The following is a 20,893-nucleotide window of genomic DNA, read 5'->3' as shown; positions in this document are numbered from 1 at the left end:
TTACATATATAAAACTATACAAAGGACCTCCATTGCAGTATAGTTTGCCAATAGTTTCCCTGCCCACGCCTCATTCACATATGCAACTAGAAGTGCACTCGGAAAGCGCAGACCTCCGCCAAGGCAGGTTTCATGTTTGTCGCTGAAGACCAACTGGGTCGAGTAAAAAGATTGACTGGGTCAAGTATAAAGACCAACTGGGTCGAGTATAGTGGCCCACTGGGTTGAGTATAGTGGCCCACTGGGTCGAGTATAGCAGCCGACTGGGTCGAGTATAAAGACCAACTGGGTCGAGTATAAAGACCGACTGGGTTGAGTATAGTGGCCCACTGGGTTGAGTATAGTGGCCCACTGGGTCGAGTGTAGCAGCCGACTGGGTCGAGTATAAAGACCAACTGGGTCGAGTATAGTGGCCCACTGGGTTGAGTATAGTGGCCCACTGGGTCGAGTATAGCAGCCAACTGGGTCGAGTATAAAGACCAACTGGGTCGAGTATAAAGACCAACTGGGTCGAGTATAAAGACCGACTGGGTTGACTATAGTGGCCCACTGGGTTGAGTATAGTGGCCCACTGGGTTGAGTATAGTGGCCCACACGGTCGAGTATAGCAGCCGACTGGGTCGAGTATAAAGACCGACTGGGTCGAGTATAGTGGCCCACTGGGTTGAGTATAGTGGCCCACTGGGTCGAGTATAAAGACCAACTGGGTCGAGTATAAAGACCGACTGGGTTGAGTATAGTGGCCCACTGGATTGAGTATAGTGGCCCACTGGGTCGAGTATAAAGACCAACTGGGTCGAGTATAAAGACCAACTGGGCGAAGTATAGTGGCCCACTGGAATGAGTATAGTGGCCCACTAGGTCGAGTATAGCAGCCGACTGGGTCGAGTATAAAGACCGACTGGGTCGAGTATAAAGATTGACTGGGTCGAGTGAGCGACTCACTGGGCCAAGTGTCCGAGTGTATGGATAGATTGGCTAGATGTTTAGATAAAATGTTTGCCTAATTAACAGTATGACACACTATCAGGGGTAGGGGCACTCTGTCAGTCATTTTGAAGGAGACAGAGACGAAGCAGACATAGATGTCCTCATGTGCTCTGTCTATTTTTGTTTTACACAATATGCAAATAAACTGTAACCTTCCTAAAATGATAATAATCTATTTGTTTTTTCTTCAGATGACAGTAATTTTACATAACTAATAATGTTTTGAGAAGACATAAGTTAACATTGTGCTATGATGGTAGTTTATTCTTGGGGTCCCGAGGGACCAGGTGTGTTAAATAGGTTGGTAGGATCATGAGGGTTAAACAGTAAGCCTACTTTGCCTTGTAAATCATTACACTGTCAATGGTAGCTTTTGCTTTTGCCATGCGCGCTCCCGCGAGGGGTATGCTAGTTCACGGCAGGCAGACAGAACTTGGCACCGGAAATCATGTCAAAATAAAAGTGTATAAATGTTGACTTGTGGTTTTGGAGGGTGAAGGGGGTTATTATTATGTTGTTAACATGTTGTATATGATGGTGAGCTTATCGGCTGGATGCTATGTGATTTAAATACCTTTTACAGTGTGTTATTATTATTACAATTGGAAAATGTAAAATGCACAAGGTAAAATTGTGGACAATCATCTCAGTGCTTTAAGATTAATGAAAGGACAACATGCAAAGTCTCTCCTCAGAGAGTATGAAGAACTGAATATATATGATGATGACCCCTAGAGCTACTATGGAAGAGTGCAGTCTTATTATTATTTATTTATTTATTTATTTATGCATTTCTTTTTTTGTTCCTTGAATTATTTTTCTACCCCCTCTTTTATTTTTGTTATTATATTATTTTTTTATAATTTAAGTAATCTTTCCTATCCAATTGTGCCTTGCATGTTAGAAGTATTGAGCAACCTTCTCAGTTTGTGGAACAAATCTGATCCGCTTCCTCTACAGAGTCTTTCAAAGCACAGCTCTTTTGAATGTACTTGAATTGTGATTACTAATTGACCTTTTATAATGCTCATTATAACAGTCTTTTACTCATGGATTTTATCTTGGTCTCTGTCTGTGGATGTGTGTGAGATTTTGTTGTCTGCTCTGTTGACCTGTTTTTATTCTGCCTATGTCTGTAAAGCACGTTGGTCAGCTCATGTTGTTTTAAATGTGCTATAGAAATACATTTGACTTGACTTGACTTGACTTGACTTGGCTAGAATACAATGCCTTAATGTTTGTAAATTAATTTTCTTCAATAAAAAATAATAAAATAAATAAATTTAACTTGCGCTTTATTTTTTAAGTCCTAACCGGAAGTCCCGCCTCCTGCTGCAGCTACCTGGTGTTGTTCCTCCACCTGGACGCTCAGGTGACGGGATCTGGTGGAAAACTTTACTGAAACTGACTTTTTCGAGCCGGAGTTGATAAATCGGACGTCCGAAATGGATTACAAACGTAAATGTTGAATGTAAAGAGGCGAAGACAACATTGATTGTGAAGTCGCACCGTGTATACTGTGAGTAAACTAATGTTTAGTTAGTAAAGTCCTCTAATGGAGGAAACAGACGCGATGACAAGTCGCCATGAAAGTGAAAATATATATTTTTAAATAGGAAAGAGCTCCTGACTTAATGTGTGTCAAACGGTAACTTGTTGCAAAAAGTAATGATAAATGTGTAAAAAACAGTAAAATATCATTTTTATTTCACTTATTTGTTCATTAGCTAATAACTACATGGTATAAACTACTGTAAACATTCGTCCCAACTCATTGCCGTCATGTCACGGAACGCCAGACACTATTTGAAAATATGTCAATTTAAAGCTCATTATGTTTTCAATGAATATGTATGTCCGATAAAACAAAACCGAAGGTAACTTCAGGTTCAATAAAAACTGTTCTTGAATTCGGCATGCAACCTACAAGCAGGTGCTCTTACTCTAATAAAGAAAAAATGCGTTTTTGTATAGGTTTTGCTTTAAAAGTGACTGTCATCAAGCAAGCAAGGGTGGCATTAAATTCCAAGATTTATAAATTGAGTTTGGTTTAATTGGTGTGTTGATTCAGTGAGTTGCTTGTGGATGAATGGAATTGTTTTTTAACCTTTTCACATAATATGTGTAAAAAACAGTAAAATATAATTTTCATTTCACTTGTTCGTTCATTAGCTAATAACTACATGGTAAAAACTACTGTAAACATTCACGCCAAACACTATTTGAAAATATGGCAATTTAAAGCTCATTGTGTTATCAATGAATATGTATATCCGATAAAACAAAACCGAAGGTAACTTCAGATTCAATGAGACCTATTCTTGAATTCGGCATGCAACCTACAAGCAGGTGCTCTTACTCTAATAAAGAAAAAATGCGTTTTTTTATAGGTTTTGCTTTAAAAGTGACTGTCATGAAGCAAGCAAGGGTGGCATTAAATTCCAAGATTTTTAAATTGAGTTTGGTGTAATTGGTGTGTTGATTCAGCCAGTTGCTTGTGGATGAATGGAACTATTTTTTAACCTTTTTCACATAATATTTTTGTCTTTATTTAACAGTTTCAACGAAAGTAACATTTTAGAAATCCCCATGACATCATGTAGTGAATAGTCTTTATGCTCCCTCATCCTCCAGAGAACCAGTTGGGTTACTTTACCTGCCACCTGGGGATAGTGGTTTCTCATTTGTTTTGAAGAGAGAGATGCCCTCAGGTGGCTTCAAGTGATTTTCGGTTTTGCCAGCTTTGATTACCTTGTTTAGTGATGCCACTTCCACACCGTCTTACCATTCAGTTACACCTCAATTGACCTCATTTTCTCTCATGCTTGTCCAGATCTTGGAGGCAGTGAGTCATGTCCGTCGGCAGCACTGGCAGCCTCAGACACAGCTCGGGGCCTGGCAGCTACAGGCATGGACCTAGCCGGAGCAGCAGCCAGAGGTCGTCCTATGAGGAGCGCTGTGTGGACCCAGTGGAAGACAGGCTCCCGATCCCAGAGCCAAAGACGGTCCACAAAGCTCACCTGAAAGACGCTAATGGAAAGGAGTATGAGACCATCGGCTTCATTCCTGGCTCAGCTGATCCTCCCTCTGCCACACAAACCTGCAATCCCTGCGCTCCTCCAAGCAGCTGTAGGACCTTTGTGTGCAGCGTTCTCACCTGCGGCCTGTATAGGGTCTGCCAGCGCTCCAACCTCGCTCCGTGCCTGCCGCCAAACGAGAGCTCCCCAGACGAACCGGAGAAGGTGAGCCTCCGATCTGTGAACCCAGGAGACAACAAAGAAGAGGACGGCACAGACTGGCTAGAGGACCTCCGCTTCGGTGGAGTCAAAGTTGACTGTCCGAGAGAGTATTTAGACGCTGAAATCAAATATCCGTCATATGTGCCTCCGCCTGGTGGTCCAACACAGCCCAGCCACCCGTCCCTGCACGAGTCCATGAGGTTCGATGACTGGGAGGATGGCGAGGAGGACGTGGACTCTCTGATCAACAAGAAGCTGCTGGAGCTCTACTCTGAATATCAGATCGAAGAGTTGGCCAGGTGCACCTCGGACTCTGTGTTCCTGAAGAAGAGCAAGGCCATCAACCAGCTCATCAACTCGCTGGCAGAGGAGCACAAAATGGACGAGCAGGAGGCCGAGTGTCGGCTGGTGCGCGGCATCATCCGCATCAGCACTCGGAGGAGCACGAAGAAGAGGCCAAACATCTCCAGGATGGAGAGGACGCTGTCGGACAGCGGGAATGAGACGATGAGGGAGAGCGGTTCCTTTTCATTCAGCAACAACAGTAAGTTTTAGTTTTTCACATCAAAATATCTGAAACGCCATAGAATCGATTTTCTGCAAGTAAATTAACTCTCTTTTTCTCTGTTTCCTCAAGATAATTACAAATCAAGTCCAAACATCCAAATATCAGAACTGACCTCCTCTGACAAGTGTGCCAGAGAGATGTGGAAGACCGATGGAGGTGAGAAAACCTGTGTGTTATTACATACGCACTATACTGTTACATTCATACTTCATACTCCTGTTTTTAATGTAAATAGGATGTGGGTTTAATAGTGTGTCATTCACTTATTTTATTCCCTGGTTCTGTCTGTTAGTGGCGTTGACTCATGTGCTTGTCTTGTTTTCCATTTGGCTGTTATAACAGGGGAAGTCCATCATGCATTTATGTGCCAACAGTGGCTGCTCTTGTTTTCATCCGCAATAGATTTGACTTCCCGATAAAATCTGTTCCAACATCCACTTTCATTTCTGACGAGACAAAAGAGTCTGAATTTAAAGAGATATATTTATTATTTCTTTTGCCAGATTAAAAAAAAATTATTTTTATAAAACGGTCACTATATCCTGACAGCAGTGCATGAGACAGATAATCTGAAAAAAAAAAAAAAAATGTTATGCCTCTGTGTCCTCCTAATGGCATCTGCAAGATTTCACAGACTGGAGGAAAACAACCAATCAGAGCCGAGCTGGAGCCTTGCCATCTGTGAGCAGCTGTCAATCACTTGCGAACTCCGATCAAACGGTCAAACTAGGCAGCGTTGATCAAATAGGAATCCATATTCTGTTACTGTGATTCCTATTTTTCTCACCTCAAGTGTTTTCAAAAACATCATGTAGTGTACTGTTTAGCTATAAAATGAGAAAGTTTGCTCTGTCTGGAGGGCGGGGCTTTGTATTTCCTCAACTGATCTCAACATGGCGGCCAGGTCACAAACTTTCTAATTTTCCAGCTAAACAGTGCACTACAAGCTGTTTCTAAAAACATTTGAGGCGAGAAATAGGCATTACAGTAACAGAATATTGATTCATATTTGATCAGCGCTCCCTAGTTTGACCGTTTGATCGGAGTTTGCGAGTGATTGACAGCTGCCTCCGTTGAATGAACAACCAATAGAAACTCTCATGGCTCTCTCTCTGAAATAACCTGTGATTGGTCAAAGTCTCCCGTCACAGGCTAGATTTTTTAAAGCCTGAAAACAGAGCAATGAGGAGGTGCAGAAGTCTAGTTTTCTCTCAGAGCACTTGAATTACAATATGCTGAAAGGTTCTTATGGAATTTTTGCCCAATGATGCCAAAAACATTTCTGCCTACTGCAGCTTTAATGCTGAGGAATCACCATGTTGTTTCTGTCTTTTTTTTATAGGTCATACTTCTCACACAGAGACTAATTCTTCAGGTGTTCCTCTAATTCGCACCTCTGTGAGAACATGATTCCCGCTCCGCAGGCTGGCGATCTATGCTTGAATTGTTTGTCATGCCGTGTCCACAAGGTCACAATACGGGACGTTGAAAGGCGACACTACTTGCACGGGAGTCTCTGGCTGAGCCGAGCTGTTTTGTAGAGACCACGGCTTTGCTATGGAAAAAAGAAAATGTGAAATATTCACATTGTTTGAAGGACTTCAGTGAACTCAGGGCTCAGTGTGTAGATATTTATGTTTGATAAATATTATGTGTTTGAAGGATTGCTTGATTGGGAGCTTGCCCTGCAGGCAGATATCACCAGCAGCTCTTATTGTATCACGATTAACCGTCCCCTCGTCCTTGAAGGATTATGTTTATGAAACCTGACTCATTTTGGCCGGTCAGATTAGTCTGCTGTTGTTAAGCAAAGGACGTTTGGATTTACTTCTGTAAAGCTGTATTTCTGGGTTTTTTTTGGGCACATTTCATCATCTTGTCATCATCATAGTCAATGCTTTTAATTCAGTGGTTATGTATAACATATTTACAGCCAGTGATTCCAGATGATCAGAAATTATGTTCTAATAGTTTTGCCATATTTCTATAAGATGCATAGTGGCAACGGTGTGACAGGATGAAGTAACAATATTTGGCAGTAAGAAAAAGGCAGTTTTATATTATGGCTCAAATCCTGTAATTCTAATATTGAGCGGAGTTTTGTTATAAGTGCCTGGTAGTACACTAGAAATAAGAATGGAAAAGGAACAATTCGACATTTTTGGGAAATTCGCTTATTTGCTTTCTTGCGGAGAGTTACACGCTACAGTTTAGCATAAAGATGGAAACATGGAGGAAAACCTAGTCTGGTTCTGTCCGAAGGAAACAAAATCTGCCTAGCAACACGTCTGACGCTTACTAATTATTAACACGTTATATTTTGTTTATTCTATACAGAAACCAAATAGGGCTGAATGATTTTTAAAAAATATATAATTGCAATTATTTGACTGATATTGCAATAATTTTTACATCACTATATACTCATTTTCATTGAAAAAACGATTATGGTGTGATTTTTTTTTTGCGGGGATCTGTACCAAACATTGACGCAGGGTGTGGAATTAGCACCTGTTACCTGCCAAATGCGGATAAATTGTTGGCAGTGGCGGGTAAGATCGTCAGGCCATCCGCCACTTTGGCAAACAGAGAAAACGCACAACAGAAAGACTCAAATCTGCTGATAGGAGTATTTTGTTACAGAGCGAGACTAGCTGTTTCCCACAGTTGTTTTTTTTTGTCAATATTTTTATTGAACTTTAACATAACACAAATAAATACACAATCTTTGACCAGGTAATAACAATAATTAATACTTAAAAAATGTAAAAACTAAATAAAAAATAATAATATACTGTATATTCCCACAGTTTCAGTCTTAATGCTAAGCTAAGCTCATGAAAGTAATATTCTCTAGTCAAGAAAGTACGTAAATAACATCGTGATTTCCTCCCTGAAGAAAGACAAGTTAAAAGCTACGGGAAAAGTTTTGTCAAAATGTTGTGTTTTTTTTCTATTGTGACGTTTATGATGTTAATATAATGTGGAGAGTGATTGTATTTTCTTCAAAGCACATTAATATTAGTGTAATAACATGAAGCAAATAACCGTTTAATGCATTATGGAGGCAGTTTGTGGCCGTCCTATCTCACATTGTGAGATGTTATGAAAGTGGGTGTGAACTGCCGCTTGTTTTTAGTTAATATCATGTAATATATAACTATTAACTTATTAGTGGCATTATCTGCAAGCTGACTCATGAAGTGAATGTCCGTTTTCTTGCCCCAGCCACGCTGGCTGTGTTTGCTCCTGGGTGCTGATGGGAATTTGGCCAGCTGACTCAGTGGAATTTATTCAGCTCCTTCTTATCAGCATTATGGCCCCTATTGTAGTGCCTTCAGTTAACACACCTGGGCAGCTAATCTAATGGTTTAAACTGTCCAGGTTACACTCTCGTGATCTATATCCTCTTGTGCCCCATTTATTATTATTATAAAGAATAATTTAGTGATGGATAATTTAACACAACATTGTATTTTTAGTGTGTCAGGAATTTGGCTGCAGCACCCGGGTGGTTTTAATGAAATGGTGAGAAACTGGTTGCTCTAGTTTCGACCAAGAAGCAGAAAATCCATCTATACTGACGAAGTGATTGAATGTGTCTTGTGTCATATAAACTGTAACTATCCTAACAAACTTGTTATTGTACTAAACTGGTTGAAAGCTTGGCATTTTGTTTTCATTCGCACAGAATGTTTCCTAAATTCAAAAGTATAAAATACTTTGGCCTCTCACAAAGGTGTTGCACTTTGTGTTTTCAGCAAATATGCGTTCCTATATCGACAGTAACCATCCATAACTGATGTCTCATTGTAAAAACAATAAAGTAAATGAAGTGAAACAAAAGGAGGAAACTGTTTGCTTGTCATTTGCCACATATGGCCACATGAGGGAGTCAAAGTGTGCATTTCTTTTTTTAAAGGTCAGGACATGCTGCTTTTAAATTCTCCCTTAGAACAATAGGATAATTTCTTCGCAAGTGTTGCTTTATATGCTTTTACAGAAGCCATCCCAAAACCATAACTTCATCACGCTGAAGAAGGTATTAAAAGGTTTATTTGATAATCTTTTCAACCGTCACTGTATAAAAGTCCATATTACAACACTTAATCTCATTGCACAAACAACATCTCTGTTAATAAATGTAACATATTTGTGTTGCCAATAACTGGCTTGAAGAAGAGCTCTGTGACCAGGCCGTGGCTGACGGTCTGAACGGTGGCGGCTGCTCTGAGGACGTGGCCGAAGCGAGGGGCGTCGTTGGGGTGCAGGAGGTGGATGACTTCTTGGAGAGCTCTCTGAGCTTCCTGTTGGAGGCCTTCAACGAACAACGAGGCGCTCAATCCCTGAATAGCTGGAGCAGATAGAGAAGTTTCTGTTTAAGCTCATATCCGACAAATTAATTAGCATGAAACACAACTAATACAAATACAAGTTTTACCTGGGTTAAACAACAAAGCACCCTTTAGGTAAGCATACTCCTTTGGACTGAGATCCAGATCCCACAGCTGATGCAAGCAAGATCTCAATTTGTGGACTCCAGCAAGAGTTGGCTGCTCTGACTCCTTTCCAGGGAGTCCTGGTCCGAGAAGAATCTGTCTAAGGATGCTTGAATTTGGCACATTAGTCACCTCAAAGACTATCTTTTCTCGGGCAAGCCCCAGAACAAATAAAGGAACCCAGCAGTGTCTTAACAGTGATGACTGATCTCCTGATGGAAGCTGACTGAATGACGGTAAACTTCTCACGAAGCAGATGGTTTTGACCAGAACGCTGGAGGCCACCTGGCAGGTGGAGTCTGGGTCCTTTAGGCAAACTGTCCTCCTCTGTTCACAGCGGCAGTTTGTGGCGTTACGCTTCTTCAGTTTGTTGTTGAGGTAACCGCTCTCGCTCCCGCTCAAGATGTTATAAAGGATAGTGTGAGGATCCCGGTAACCGGAGCAAGTGCTAATCTCTTCCAGAGGATACATTATGAAGGAAAAAGTATCCGCAGAATGCCAGTAAGCTCCAGAAATCGTGTCACTCCAGTGAACTCCACAAGCTCAGACCCTACTGTATTTATCCAGGATGTCACCTGCTCGCAGCCTTGACCCTCCTTTTTAAGACCGTGCAGCATTCAATGGGGAAAAAAAAGAGAAGTGACCCTGGACTTCCCATGCAGAGGGATCTAGGTCCCCTCCACGTGGCGTTGATAAGGCTAGTTAAACTCTGCAGCTGCACAGGGAAGGGAAATACCGAAGCTGGTGGGGTGAATGACATTTATCATGTTTACCTCAGTCATTAACTCTGCCTGTACCAGTCTATCAAGGACTGACGGGGTCAACGCACAGGATGCCACCTGACCTGTGCCCCAGTTGCACCTTGGAACTGTATGAAAGGATTTGTTTTATAGGTGGATTACGACTGTGCTTCCAGTTTCAGAAATGACTTGATTTGTAATTGGTGATGTAATTCACTGGCACAAATTCTGCCATCATTAGGTTTCCTTGACTTTGATTTTCTGTTTTGAGCATTTTGTACATATCAAGATACAGGCAACTTAATTAAAAAAAAAGGTCTTGGAAGACAGGAAACTGGTTGGTCTGTGTATTTCATTCTCCAGAAAAATGGAGGAAGGGTAGTGTTTTGTGAACTTGAAGGTTTTTTTCTTATTAATTGCCTGCAGAGGACACTTAGTGATAAACCTAATGAAATGGTTTGTTTTTCCTTTTTGTGGCCGGTGATAATAAATTTAGTTTTTCGAGAAAATCAACGCCTGCATGTTGATCCATTCCTCCCACTCACGCTACCAACCATCCTCAAGTACAAAAATTCAATTTAATGAAATACACTGTAAAACTTCAGTTGTAATTTCATTCAATTTTATTCCACTAAACTAGCCACCTTCCAACTATTAGTCTAATAATAATTACTACTTAAACAAATGTAAAGGAAATAAAATCATATTTATTTATTTATTTATTTATTTATTTATTTATTTATTTATTTATTTATTTATTTATTTATTTTCATTTTAAGCTGTTTTTCTGAAAAATGCCTCTGAATATTTATTTTTCTGCTGATGTAATAATATTTTTACTGCATTGTGGCTATGAAATCACAAGGGCAAAAATAAATTAATAAAGCAATTTAAAGAAAATTTTCTTTATTGCGTTTGAAATGATAACAGTGGTTTCAAGCTTTAAAAATTCAGTTGTAATTTCATAATTTTATTCCACTGATCTAGCCACCTTTCACCTATTAGTTTAATAATAATTACTACTTAAATAAATGTAAAGAAAATTAAATTATATTTATTTATTTAATTTCATTTTAAGCTGTTTTCTGAAAAATGCCTCTGAATATTTTTTTTTCTGAGATATATATTATTATATATTATATATTATCATTATATTATTATTATTATTATCATTATTATTATTATATATAGATAATATTATTTTCTACTGCATTGTGGATGGGAACTAACGAGGGCAAAAATAAATTAATAAAGCAATTTACACTATTTTTTTTTTGCGTTTGAAATGATAACATAGTGGTTTCAAAAATAATATATTTATAATAAAATCTTAATTTTCTAAGTTTCTTCTCTAGAAGATTCTTCCGTCTCTTCCCTGAAACCAATGCTCTCACTTCATTGGATATTCCGGCTGTCATTTAAAATCCATTCTTCCTATTGGTCAAACCCGACGTGGGCGGGGCTTGTTTCCAGGAAGTGAGTCTTGTGGCCCTCACGTTGTTGTCGCTAACTGAACTTTCTGCTGGTCATTCTTCTCTTACAGCAAATAAACATCTGATTCAACCGGCTCCTAATCCACCAACATGGGAGACGATGAAGAGAAGTATGACGGCATGTTGCTGGTTATGGCGCAGCAGCATGAAGGAGGAATACAAGAGGTGAGTTCATGTTTAACGCTAACATGTTGAAGCTAACACAGTTAGCCTGTGAGCTAGCAGCTACTCCTCGCCTGTTAACATGCTTATTCAGACAGAGCAACGGTCCTCTACTGTTTTACAGGTTTTAACTAACGTTGTTATTATTATCAGTAGACTCTCCTGCTGGACAGACCATAATGTTATATCTTTAATCAATGAGGTGTTGTGTTCAATTCGGCACACATGTGACTCAACAAAGCAGCATGACATATCAGTCAAATCTAATTTTAGTTCTCTTTAAACTCATTTTCTGAAGGCTCTGTTGTCCTGGAAGATGCTATGAATATTCCTAATACAATTATGTTTATGTAGCACTGAGATGATGGTCCCTGTGTGGGTGGAAGAATCAGACTTTTCCTTCTAGCTACACACATTTCTAATAATAAAGGATTATAATTGAGAGGAATTACACAGTTTATTATCTAAGTGGAAGGATGAAGATTGTCTAGTGCAGTACTTTAATATATAATATTTAATGCAAGGATTTGCAGATTAAACAATAAATAACAGGAGGTTATGATTCAAGATTCAAGCCCTTTATGGTCATTGTGTAGTACAACGAAATTAGATTGTGACAATCCCATAGGTGCTAATGAAAAGATAATACAATCAAATAAAACAAGAGATAGTGCAATATAAATATAAAAGATAATACAATATAAATACAATATGTATATTGATGAGATGACAGTTTTGCCAGATTATTGCACAAAGTTTCCGTCCGATAATTATATAATTATTGCACAGAGTGATCAGCATGTTATTGCACATGTCATCACATTATGGATGATGGAAGAAGAGTTTGAGAATTTAATGTTGATATGCAAACAATATGCCATGAGCTGCTAAATAAAGAGGTACTATCACACAGTCCAGTCGTGCCAAAAATGCTCAAGTACATATTAATCTGTGGGATGGAATTTGTGTTTTTTTTTCAACAGTTAGTAAACACATTTTTCAGCTTCCTCCGCCGCAAAACTGATTTCTTCACCGGTGGTGATCCAGGTGCTGCAGAGAAGGTGAGCAACGTTACTGTATCTGCAGCTAATGTGACATTTCAGACTGTACTATGTCATGACAGAGGCATACCTCCACTTATATACTTCGCTTCTGGCCATCTCTTTCTTTCAGTTAGTCAAAGACTCTCTCACACACCACAGTCAGCTAGCGCTGAAGTTCCACAAAGAGAAGCAGATGAAACAGGAGAAGGAAAAGAAAGTGAAAGCTGAAAGAGCTGCCAAGCTAGCAGAGGAGGAGGAGAAGAAAAAGACAAATGACGACGGTCCCAAAATTCAGGAGCTCACTGATGAAGAAGCAGAGAAACTTCAGTCTGAACTTGATAAGGTGAAATCTTGGAGCCTTGATACTCTGTCACATGCGAATCACTGCTGTTCTACTGAAAAGATGAATTATTTATTTATTTATTTGTGTTTGTATATATTTTAGAAAAAGAATGAAGACGAGAAAAAGAAGAATGCAACAACAAACACAGAAAAGCCATCTGACGAAGTAGAAAAACCGAAGGGGGTGAGTGAAAGTGAAATGTCGGTTAAAGAGTTTGTTGAGTAAAATTTGTTACTGCTGACGTACTCATCTTACTTTCCATTTCCTCAGTCTGACTCAGAAGGAGAGGAGGATGAGAAGGACAAAGATAAACTGAAGCCCAACCAAGGAAACGGAGCTGACCTGCCAAACTACAAGTGGACACAATCCCTGTCTGAAGTTGATGTGAGTGCCTTTTGACGTCAGGATCATTTCACAAACTTGTGATTCCCAAGCCTCAGCGTCGTCTTTTTTGTATCTTTTGTCTGTTCAAGCAGCCAGACTTTTACCAAAAACCCATGATAAAGAACGTATATGCCAAGAAGTGAAAGTCAGTTGTTAGTTCCATTGCAACGTCAGCGCACAGCAGCAAGCTACCATTCTGCCATTTCGGACTGAAAGCGACTACCGGACGCCAGTAAAACGTTCGCCTAAAAAGTACCATACAAAAGTAAAACAAAATGATTCTACTGAAATGGCCTGTGTTGAACAATAAAATATTATAAATATAATAAGTGTTTTCAGTCCAAAATGGCGGCAGCGGCTGTTGTTAAAGAAAAACACCGGAGATTCATCTCTTTGCTTCTTTGCCCATGATAGTGACTGTTTTGCTGTAATAGCAGACCCCGGGTTTACTGGCCTGGACCTCGGTTGTGATGAGCGAGTGCTTTCTAGGAAAGGGCATTTCAAGCAAAAATACTTTTCGATAATCACTGGGAACTATTCCATCATTCTTTGAAGATCGCTGTCCCCCGCCTTCGTGCAGCTACTCCGTGGGGAGAGAAAGAAATAAAGGAAAAACATCAAGTAGAGCCGGCACGTTTTCAGATCTAACTCAATGAATTAAGGGTTTATTTCAACCAAATCGTTGGAACAGTGGAAACTAAGACAATTTTGTTAAGTTTTATTTTGTTTCTGTCGCGCTTGAATGAAGCGTGTTTTACAATGCTCTGCCGCTCGACCAGCTGATCTCCCAGCTGAAACCAGGGGGGGCCGTGGCGCTGCACACCCAGGCAACGCACGTATACACACATGCCAATGGAAAAAAGCCGAACTGAATATGCCATACACATGTTTTACCGCCGCCTGATAGTAACGTTACTACCAGGCGGCACCTACAACGGTAAAAAAACAAGGTAAAATATATTTTTAAGACAAGAGGATAATCACATAAACTATTAGTTTGTATTATTTAATGGCCATTCGTAAATCATGACCCGTCCCAAATGCTCGCCCCTGCACCACTTACCTGACTCATCTGAAATCATGTCAACTCGTGGGGAAACTGTTGATGTTTATCTACCCTCGAGGAAAGCAGCATTTTTTTAAAATCGTATCACTCCACAGATAAGATGTATCTTGTTATGTTTCCTGTCTGTTTATCATGCCCACTGTGTGTTTTTCTTTGTTATTGTAGCTTTGATAGCCGTGAACAAATCTGAATCTAACAAGCAATATACACTTTAACATCCTTCTACAGCTGGTCGTGCCTTTCGATGTGAAGTTCCGCATTAAGAGCAGAGACGTAGTGGTGGACATCCAGCGACGCACCATCAAGGTGGGCCTGAAGGGACACCCTCCTGTTCTTGAAGGCCAGCTGTACAACGAGGTGAAGGTAGAAGAAAGCTCCTGGCTCATCGACGACGGCAAGGTTGTTACAGTCCACTTTGAAAAGGTAAGAACGGAGTTCGTGTGGGTCGCTGTAGAATAATGCTGAACCGAATGTCTTCTTTTTTTTTTTTCATTCCAAGCTTCTATTGAAGTTTTTAAATGTCTGTTGTCATAATTAAGTGATTCTTTAATTTCAGATTAATAAAATGGAGTGGTGGAGCAAGATTGTTACCACAGATCCAGAAATCAACACCAAGAAAGTCAGTCCAGAGAACTCAAAGGTAAAGGATATATTCCATCTCCTGTACATCTGCAGTAACAACGTCTCGCCTCGTCCTAACTGTGTGTTTTTCCTGCTGAGCAGCTGTCAGACCTGGACGGAGAGACGCGTGGTATGGTGGAGAAGATGATGTACGACCAAAGGCAGAAATCAATGGGCCTGCCTACATCTGAAGAGCAGAAGAAACAAGACATTCTTAAAAAGTAAGTTTTCCAATGTTGCATCACTGTCAGATAATAACACCTGTTCAGTTTAGCTCAGTTTCTGTTATCATGAAGATCTTTTTATTCTGTCAGCTGACGTCTTTGGTGTTTTTTTTACTGGCTAACTCTCCGAAGCCGACACTGTATTCAGGGTCAGTTTAACAGGAACTTTATGATGTATAAAGATTTTATAAGAAGAGTGAAAGCTGCCTTTCTAGTTTTGCCCTCGGGGGTTACCGATTTGTGCTCAAGGCCAGGCTCACCTGCTGTAACTGCAGGTAATAAAAGATAGTGTGGTGTTTTAACCAACTTCTACCACACAGACATAACCTGGTTCAAGGAGACGTATTGATCTGACCACACATTATGTGTAAACTTTCACTCTACACCATTTGTGTTGCTGTCTCACAACAACCTGACTTATTATCTTTTTGATAGTTTTTTGAATTCCCATTTATGATGGTAGTACGTGGTAACTCATGTAAAATACGTATACTCACAAGCTAGCCACGCCCTGAAGCCAGAGTTTACGCTAGACTTTTTATTTTGACGGCCAATATGGCCGTTAATATTCCAGAACTCCAGCCAGATAGAACAACTACCGCACACGTGTTTTAAGTAAAGGATAATGTACAGCGAGCCGGTCATTGTTGTGATGACATTATCCCACTTTTAACAAGACTACTTAATTAAGAAATCAATAATTTGACACAAAAACGGTCCTCTAGAGTCTGATATAAGAACTGCGCCCATAGCAACGGTCTGTTACACATAGCAACGGTCTGCTATAAAGAAATAACAGACCGCAGAATGTCGTGGTTGACCAATCAGAATCGAGTATTCAACAAAGCCGTGTAATAAATAGCCGTATAATAGCCTACATTTGACATAACTTGAAAATAAGTTAAATTAAGAAGAGGGTCTAAAAAATAAAATAATAGGCTGGTCGGTCCGATTTCAGCATTTATCAGATTCAAACTAGTGTTGCGAGGCTCGTAGGGCTGTAGCCCACCGAATAGTTTGAAGCCTCCTTCATAACGTTGACATTTGAATTATTATTAATGCCTTACCGAAACATTGCGTGCAGTCCACCTTCTCTTCCCCTCAGTCCGTCTCTCTCAAACACGCACGCACTCACAGCGAGCGCAGCACTGCGCTCCACGTCTCTGGAATTGTCTTCATCCGAAGTACAAAAGTCAAAATGTATTGAAGAAACATGGATGTAATCATTATTTATATCATCATTACAGTGGCTTTGTCCGAGCCACTTTGTTTGTTTCGCATTTACACAGTCACCTGGCTGTGAAGACACACAGAACAGACAGCCAGCGAACCGTGAGTTTATTGGATTAGAAGCACAGCAGAGACATTTTAACTTTTGTGTAATATAAGTTTATATTATAGTTGTCTTGGCAACATATCTTATAATATTAGATATGCTAATTAATTAATTTTTTAACCCGTTTTTTCTGCTGTACAACTATACGTGATGCCGGCTAACGTAAACCCTGCCTAAATCACACCCTGCTTTATGGTCTATTTGACTCTAAATGGGACCATAATTTACTAAATGAACATCATGCTGTATTGAAGAAGACTTGAAACTAGTGATTGAGAACATAAACTCATGTTTACAATGTTTACTGAGGTAATAAATCAAGTGAGAAGTAGGCTCATTGTCTCATAGACTTCTATACAATCAGACTTCTTTTTTGCAACCAGAGGAGTCGCCCCCTGCTGGCTATTAGAAAGAATGCAGGTTTAAGGTACTTCAGCTTTGGCTTTACTTTTCAAACCCGGATGTTACCGCCTGGCTCTGAGAGTGATGGTCAATAATTTTAGGAACAGTAGCCGTTTCCCTCCACTGAGTCGCTAGTCCACCCATGTCAAATATTACACGGAGCATTAGTTAACTAAGATAAGACCTGGACGTGGGCCAACGTCAGAGCTGATGTGAAGGACGCTCTCTTATCACTGCTGGCAGTAAATGACCTCCTCTTTCTCCTCTGCTGCTCTCAGTGCAGACCACAGGAGATGAGTCTGTCGTTACGTTGACCTCCACTTCCTCTTTAAGCTCGTTAAAGCTGCCTCTAAAGATCTTGTATAGTTTTATAAGAGTTAAACAATACCGCTGAGGTGACTGTAGTCAGGGTAGCGGCTCTCACAGTTGTTTTATTGACACAAAGTTCACATTGTGTCTTTCCAATCAAATGCGGTGTCATCTCAGAGGCAACGTGTATCTTTTCCCTGTTCAAGCATTTAAAAAAAATCACTCCATGGCTGAATGGAGGTGCTAAAGGTAGAAAATGTTTTCTCTGTGCCCAGCAGGGAAAGGTTGACCATTCAGAAATCTACCATAGCTCAGACAATTATGAGATGTTATGTAAAAAAAAAAAAAAAATCAAATGTGATTTTAAATAAAAGACTTCTTAGGCATCTTGTTTTTTGACATCTTCTGTGTCTGCAGGTTCATGGCTCAGCACCCAGAGATGGATTTCTCTAAAGCCAAATTCAGCTGAGACTCGCCGTAGGATCCACATCATGATTCATCATATCAGAGCCAACGTCAGGCACCAACCAACCAACCAACCAACTCCCCCTGCATCTGTTCTCTTCATACCGGACATGGTTTTGTTGACTTAACATGTCTTATATAGGTTCATGTTTTTTGTTGTCATGATAACAAGGTTGATGGCTGAAATGCCCTCATTCTCTCTTTGCATGTCGTCCCAATATTTAAAGATGTGACTGGATTTTTTTTAAATAAATGAATTTAAAATCAAAGTGACGCACGAGTGGTTTTATTCAACGCATCCTCATCCCAACTCGTCACATACTGACGCTTTATCAAACCCCTCGGCGTCACTCTTTTCGGTCGCAGTAAAAACATGCTTAAAGAGCTCTCTGCGTCACTCTTTTCGATCGCAGTAAACACGTGCTTAATGTTGTGAAGTGAACAAAAACACTTGCTTATGTTCAGGCAATAAAACCATAATATTGATGCATTGTAGTTAATGGAACGCCCGGTGTCTCATAACGGCGCTAAAGAGTGTCTTAAACGTCCGTATCTAACGCCGACGGGCGTGACAAAGCGTCTGTATTTGACGCCCTCGGAATGAGAACGGGCTGTTATATTTTACTGCGCTGTCAGCACAACCTGGTAGCTGAGTATCAAAATAAAAGAACATTTTGGAAAATGATTACAAGCAGTCAGATTTAAATTGTGCTCACTTTTGTGTTTTACTGGCTATGAATTTGTAAGTTAACAACCTTGAAAGAGTTCAAGGCTAAGACTAGAGATTTTACCAGCCCTCAGAGTCACTGACCTCAGCCATGTGTTGTGTTTGGATCTCATCCAAAGGCTGCTGGCCTACAATGAAAACATGTTTTCCCAGAGTTGTCACTATGCACGTTAAATGCATAATAGTGGAAGTCCTCATGTGGATGGCACAGATTTCTAAACCTTTTTTGGTATGCTTGAAAGATTTTTACATTTTGAACCACAAGAGAGCAGTGTTTTCCTTAAAGTGTGAAAAGTGCCTTCGAGTGTAATCCTGTATAGTTTATATGGAAGTACCCACACTGATAGAATAAATCTGGTGGAAAGTTGTAGAAGACGACCTCCATGAGGAAATTAATGAAATTATCTCAGCTTTAAGTGAATTAATCAAGATCATGGCGACCTTTGAAGTCTTTTTTTGTCTAGTATTTATCCAATTTCTAAAACTACACATGAGAATGCTCTAAAGAGTTTAAAGGATTAGGATGTAAAACAGTTCTAAAAAAATAAAATGGAGAATAGACACATTTATCAAATGATTTTTTACTTACTGTACAGTGACGTGTAGGAGTAAGAGCAGCTGTCATCCCGTGCACAAGGCAGGTGTTGCCAATTAGATGAATGATTAATCCATTATCTGCCCCATGGGCTATTTAGAACAAGAAGTACTTACATTCTCCTGGTGATATGTTGTTCTGCATAAATATATATGATTTTGATTTTTTTTTTTAAAGTTAATTTTATTTGTGTAAAAGCATTAATATCTCTAATAAACATGTTAAAAGATAACCACAATCTAATGCACACACTGATGAAACATGAATGCTACAATGGGGGAAAAAAAACTAGAGAGGAAAGTCTGCTGATGGTGGCACCACAATGACAAGTAAATATGCATGGAGGAAAGTCAATACAGAAGCTTTATTGCTAATGCACTCGAGGTAACGGCTTATAAGAAATCGTATTTGGCTTCAGGTTATTACCAATTAATATACTGAAGCATGTGAAGCAGCAGCAGTAGGAAACAGGAAACATTGAAGCTGATATCAGTGAGTTAGAATAAAAAACTACAACGCTGGATTACATGCATGCATCGTGAGTCCCTTGTGAAAATATAGAGAGGTAATTACTGAATGTAAATACATTAAATGGGGATTGCTGGAAAAAAAAAATTGACCATAAATAATATCAAAAACAGGGTTTAATTTCATGAAAAACTTAAAGACTATAACTTCATATTCACATTTTTTTTAAGTTAAAAGAAATTTGTTGTTTTTTATTTACTCTACTGATTTAGCATTGAACTCCAATACCATTGTCAGACTCACACAAAAAAAAAGATAAGAATTGATGCAGCAGAACCAGAGATGTTGTGTTTTTTGTTCTACAAACAGTGGTGGAAGAAGTACTCTGATACTTACTTAAGTAAAAGTAGCAATACTACAGTGTATAAATACAAGTAAAAGTCCTGCTTTAAAAATCTTACTCAAGTAAAATAAAAAAAAAAGTAATTTACATCAAAATATGCTTAAAGTACCAAAAGTAAAAGTAGTCATTATGTAGAATGGCTCCTTTCAGAATAATATTATATAACTGGATTATAATCAGTGATGCATTAATGTGTACATCACTTTAATGTTGCAGCCGGTACAGGTGAAGCACATTTGAACTACTTTATATACTGCTGGGTAGTTTAATCTATAATAATACATCATAATTAATTAGTTGACCTATATATATTTTTTATTATTAATCTGAATCTTCAAAGTAACTACTTACTAAAGCTGTAATAATAATAATAATAATAAATAATAAATGAAGTAAAAAGTACAATATTTGCCTCTGAGATGGAGTAGAAGTATAAAGTAACATAAAATGGAAATACTCAAGTAAAGTACAAGTACCTCAAAATTGTACTTAAGTACAATGCTTGTGTAAATGTATTTAGTTACATGCCACCACTGTCCACACATTCTCCTCACTTGTCAAAACTGGGATTCTGCCTTACCCACAATGCAACTCGACTCGATTTGGACAAAGAACGTATATATCGCTAAGAAGCGAAAGTCAATTGTTTGTTCCATTGCAACATCAGCGCCCAGCAGCAGGGCTACGCTTACGCCAATTTGAACTGAAAGTGACTACCGGAAGCCAGTAAAACGTCCACCTACAAAGTGTCGTACAAAAGTAAAACTAAATTATTTCTATTCTATATTTTCTACAGAAATGGCCTGTGTTGAACAA

At 39.3% G+C, this 20,893-nt stretch overlaps 3 protein-coding genes across 3 annotated transcripts; 2 read left to right on the top strand and 1 right to left on the bottom strand.

Moving 5' to 3' along the window:
- The first annotated feature begins 2,325 nt into the window (after positions 1-2,325).
- kdf1b (keratinocyte differentiation factor 1b) lies at positions 2,326-8,643 on the top strand. Its single transcript, XM_074614624.1, has 4 exons — positions 2,326-2,509; positions 3,824-4,773; positions 4,867-4,953; positions 6,140-8,643. Exons 2-4 carry the CDS (start codon positions 3,843-3,845, stop codon positions 6,205-6,207), a joined length of 1,086 nt encoding a protein of 361 aa, XP_074470725.1. The 5' UTR covers positions 2,326-2,509; positions 3,824-3,842; the 3' UTR covers positions 6,208-8,643.
- A 192-nt stretch (positions 8,644-8,835) lies between these two features.
- Positions 8,836-10,000, bottom strand: nr0b2b (nuclear receptor subfamily 0, group B, member 2b). Its single transcript, XM_074614626.1, has 2 exons — positions 9,239-10,000; positions 8,836-9,151 (listed from the first exon to the last, which is right to left on the bottom strand). Exons 1-2 carry the CDS (start codon positions 9,765-9,767, stop codon positions 8,910-8,912), a joined length of 771 nt encoding a protein of 256 aa, XP_074470727.1. The 5' UTR covers positions 9,768-10,000; the 3' UTR covers positions 8,836-8,909.
- A 1,489-nt stretch (positions 10,001-11,489) lies between these two features.
- On the top strand, positions 11,490-18,153 carry nudc (nudC nuclear distribution protein). Its single transcript, XM_074614625.1, has 9 exons — positions 11,490-11,694; positions 12,675-12,752; positions 12,865-13,077; positions 13,180-13,260; positions 13,348-13,461; positions 14,756-14,950; positions 15,084-15,167; positions 15,251-15,369; positions 17,837-18,153. Exons 1-9 carry the CDS (start codon positions 11,620-11,622, stop codon positions 17,886-17,888), a joined length of 1,011 nt encoding a protein of 336 aa, XP_074470726.1. The 5' UTR covers positions 11,490-11,619; the 3' UTR covers positions 17,889-18,153.
- Positions 18,154-20,893: the final 2,740 nt, after the last annotated feature.

The sequence above is a fragment of the Sebastes fasciatus genome, chromosome 17 (genome assembly GCF_043250625.1).
Source record: "Sebastes fasciatus isolate fSebFas1 chromosome 17, fSebFas1.pri, whole genome shotgun sequence".
In the NCBI taxonomy this organism is placed as follows: domain Eukaryota; kingdom Metazoa; phylum Chordata; class Actinopteri; order Perciformes; family Sebastidae; genus Sebastes; species Sebastes fasciatus.
The sequence above is the reverse complement of the archived record's forward strand: the minus strand, read 5'-3'. Positions and strand labels throughout refer to the sequence as shown.

Bases quoted from the DNA above. Each gene is read 5' to 3' on its own strand.
- kdf1b (XM_074614624.1), top strand. From the start codon at position 3,843: ATGTCCGTCGGCAGCACTGGCAGCCTCAGACACAGCTCGGGGCCTGGC. The intron at 4,774-4,866 runs GTAAGTTTTAGT...TGTTTCCTCAAG, and splicing joins CTTTTCATTCAGCAACAACA to ATAATTACAAATCAAGTCCA. The intron at 4,954-6,139 runs GTGAGAAAACCT...TTTTTTTTATAG, and splicing joins GATGTGGAAGACCGATGGAG to GTCATACTTCTCACACAGAG.
- nr0b2b (XM_074614626.1), bottom strand. From the start codon at position 9,767: ATGTATCCTCTGGAAGAGATTAGCACTTGCTCCGGTTACCGGGATCCT. The intron at 9,152-9,238 runs GTAAAACTTGTA...TATCTGCTCCAG, and splicing joins TGCTTTGTTGTTTAACCCAG to CTATTCAGGGATTGAGCGCC.
- nudc (XM_074614625.1), top strand. From the start codon at position 11,620: ATGGGAGACGATGAAGAGAAGTATGACGGCATGTTGCTGGTTATGGCG. The intron at 12,753-12,864 runs GTGAGCAACGTT...TCTTTCTTTCAG, and splicing joins ATCCAGGTGCTGCAGAGAAG to TTAGTCAAAGACTCTCTCAC. The intron at 14,951-15,083 runs GTAAGAACGGAG...CTTTAATTTCAG, and splicing joins TTACAGTCCACTTTGAAAAG to ATTAATAAAATGGAGTGGTG.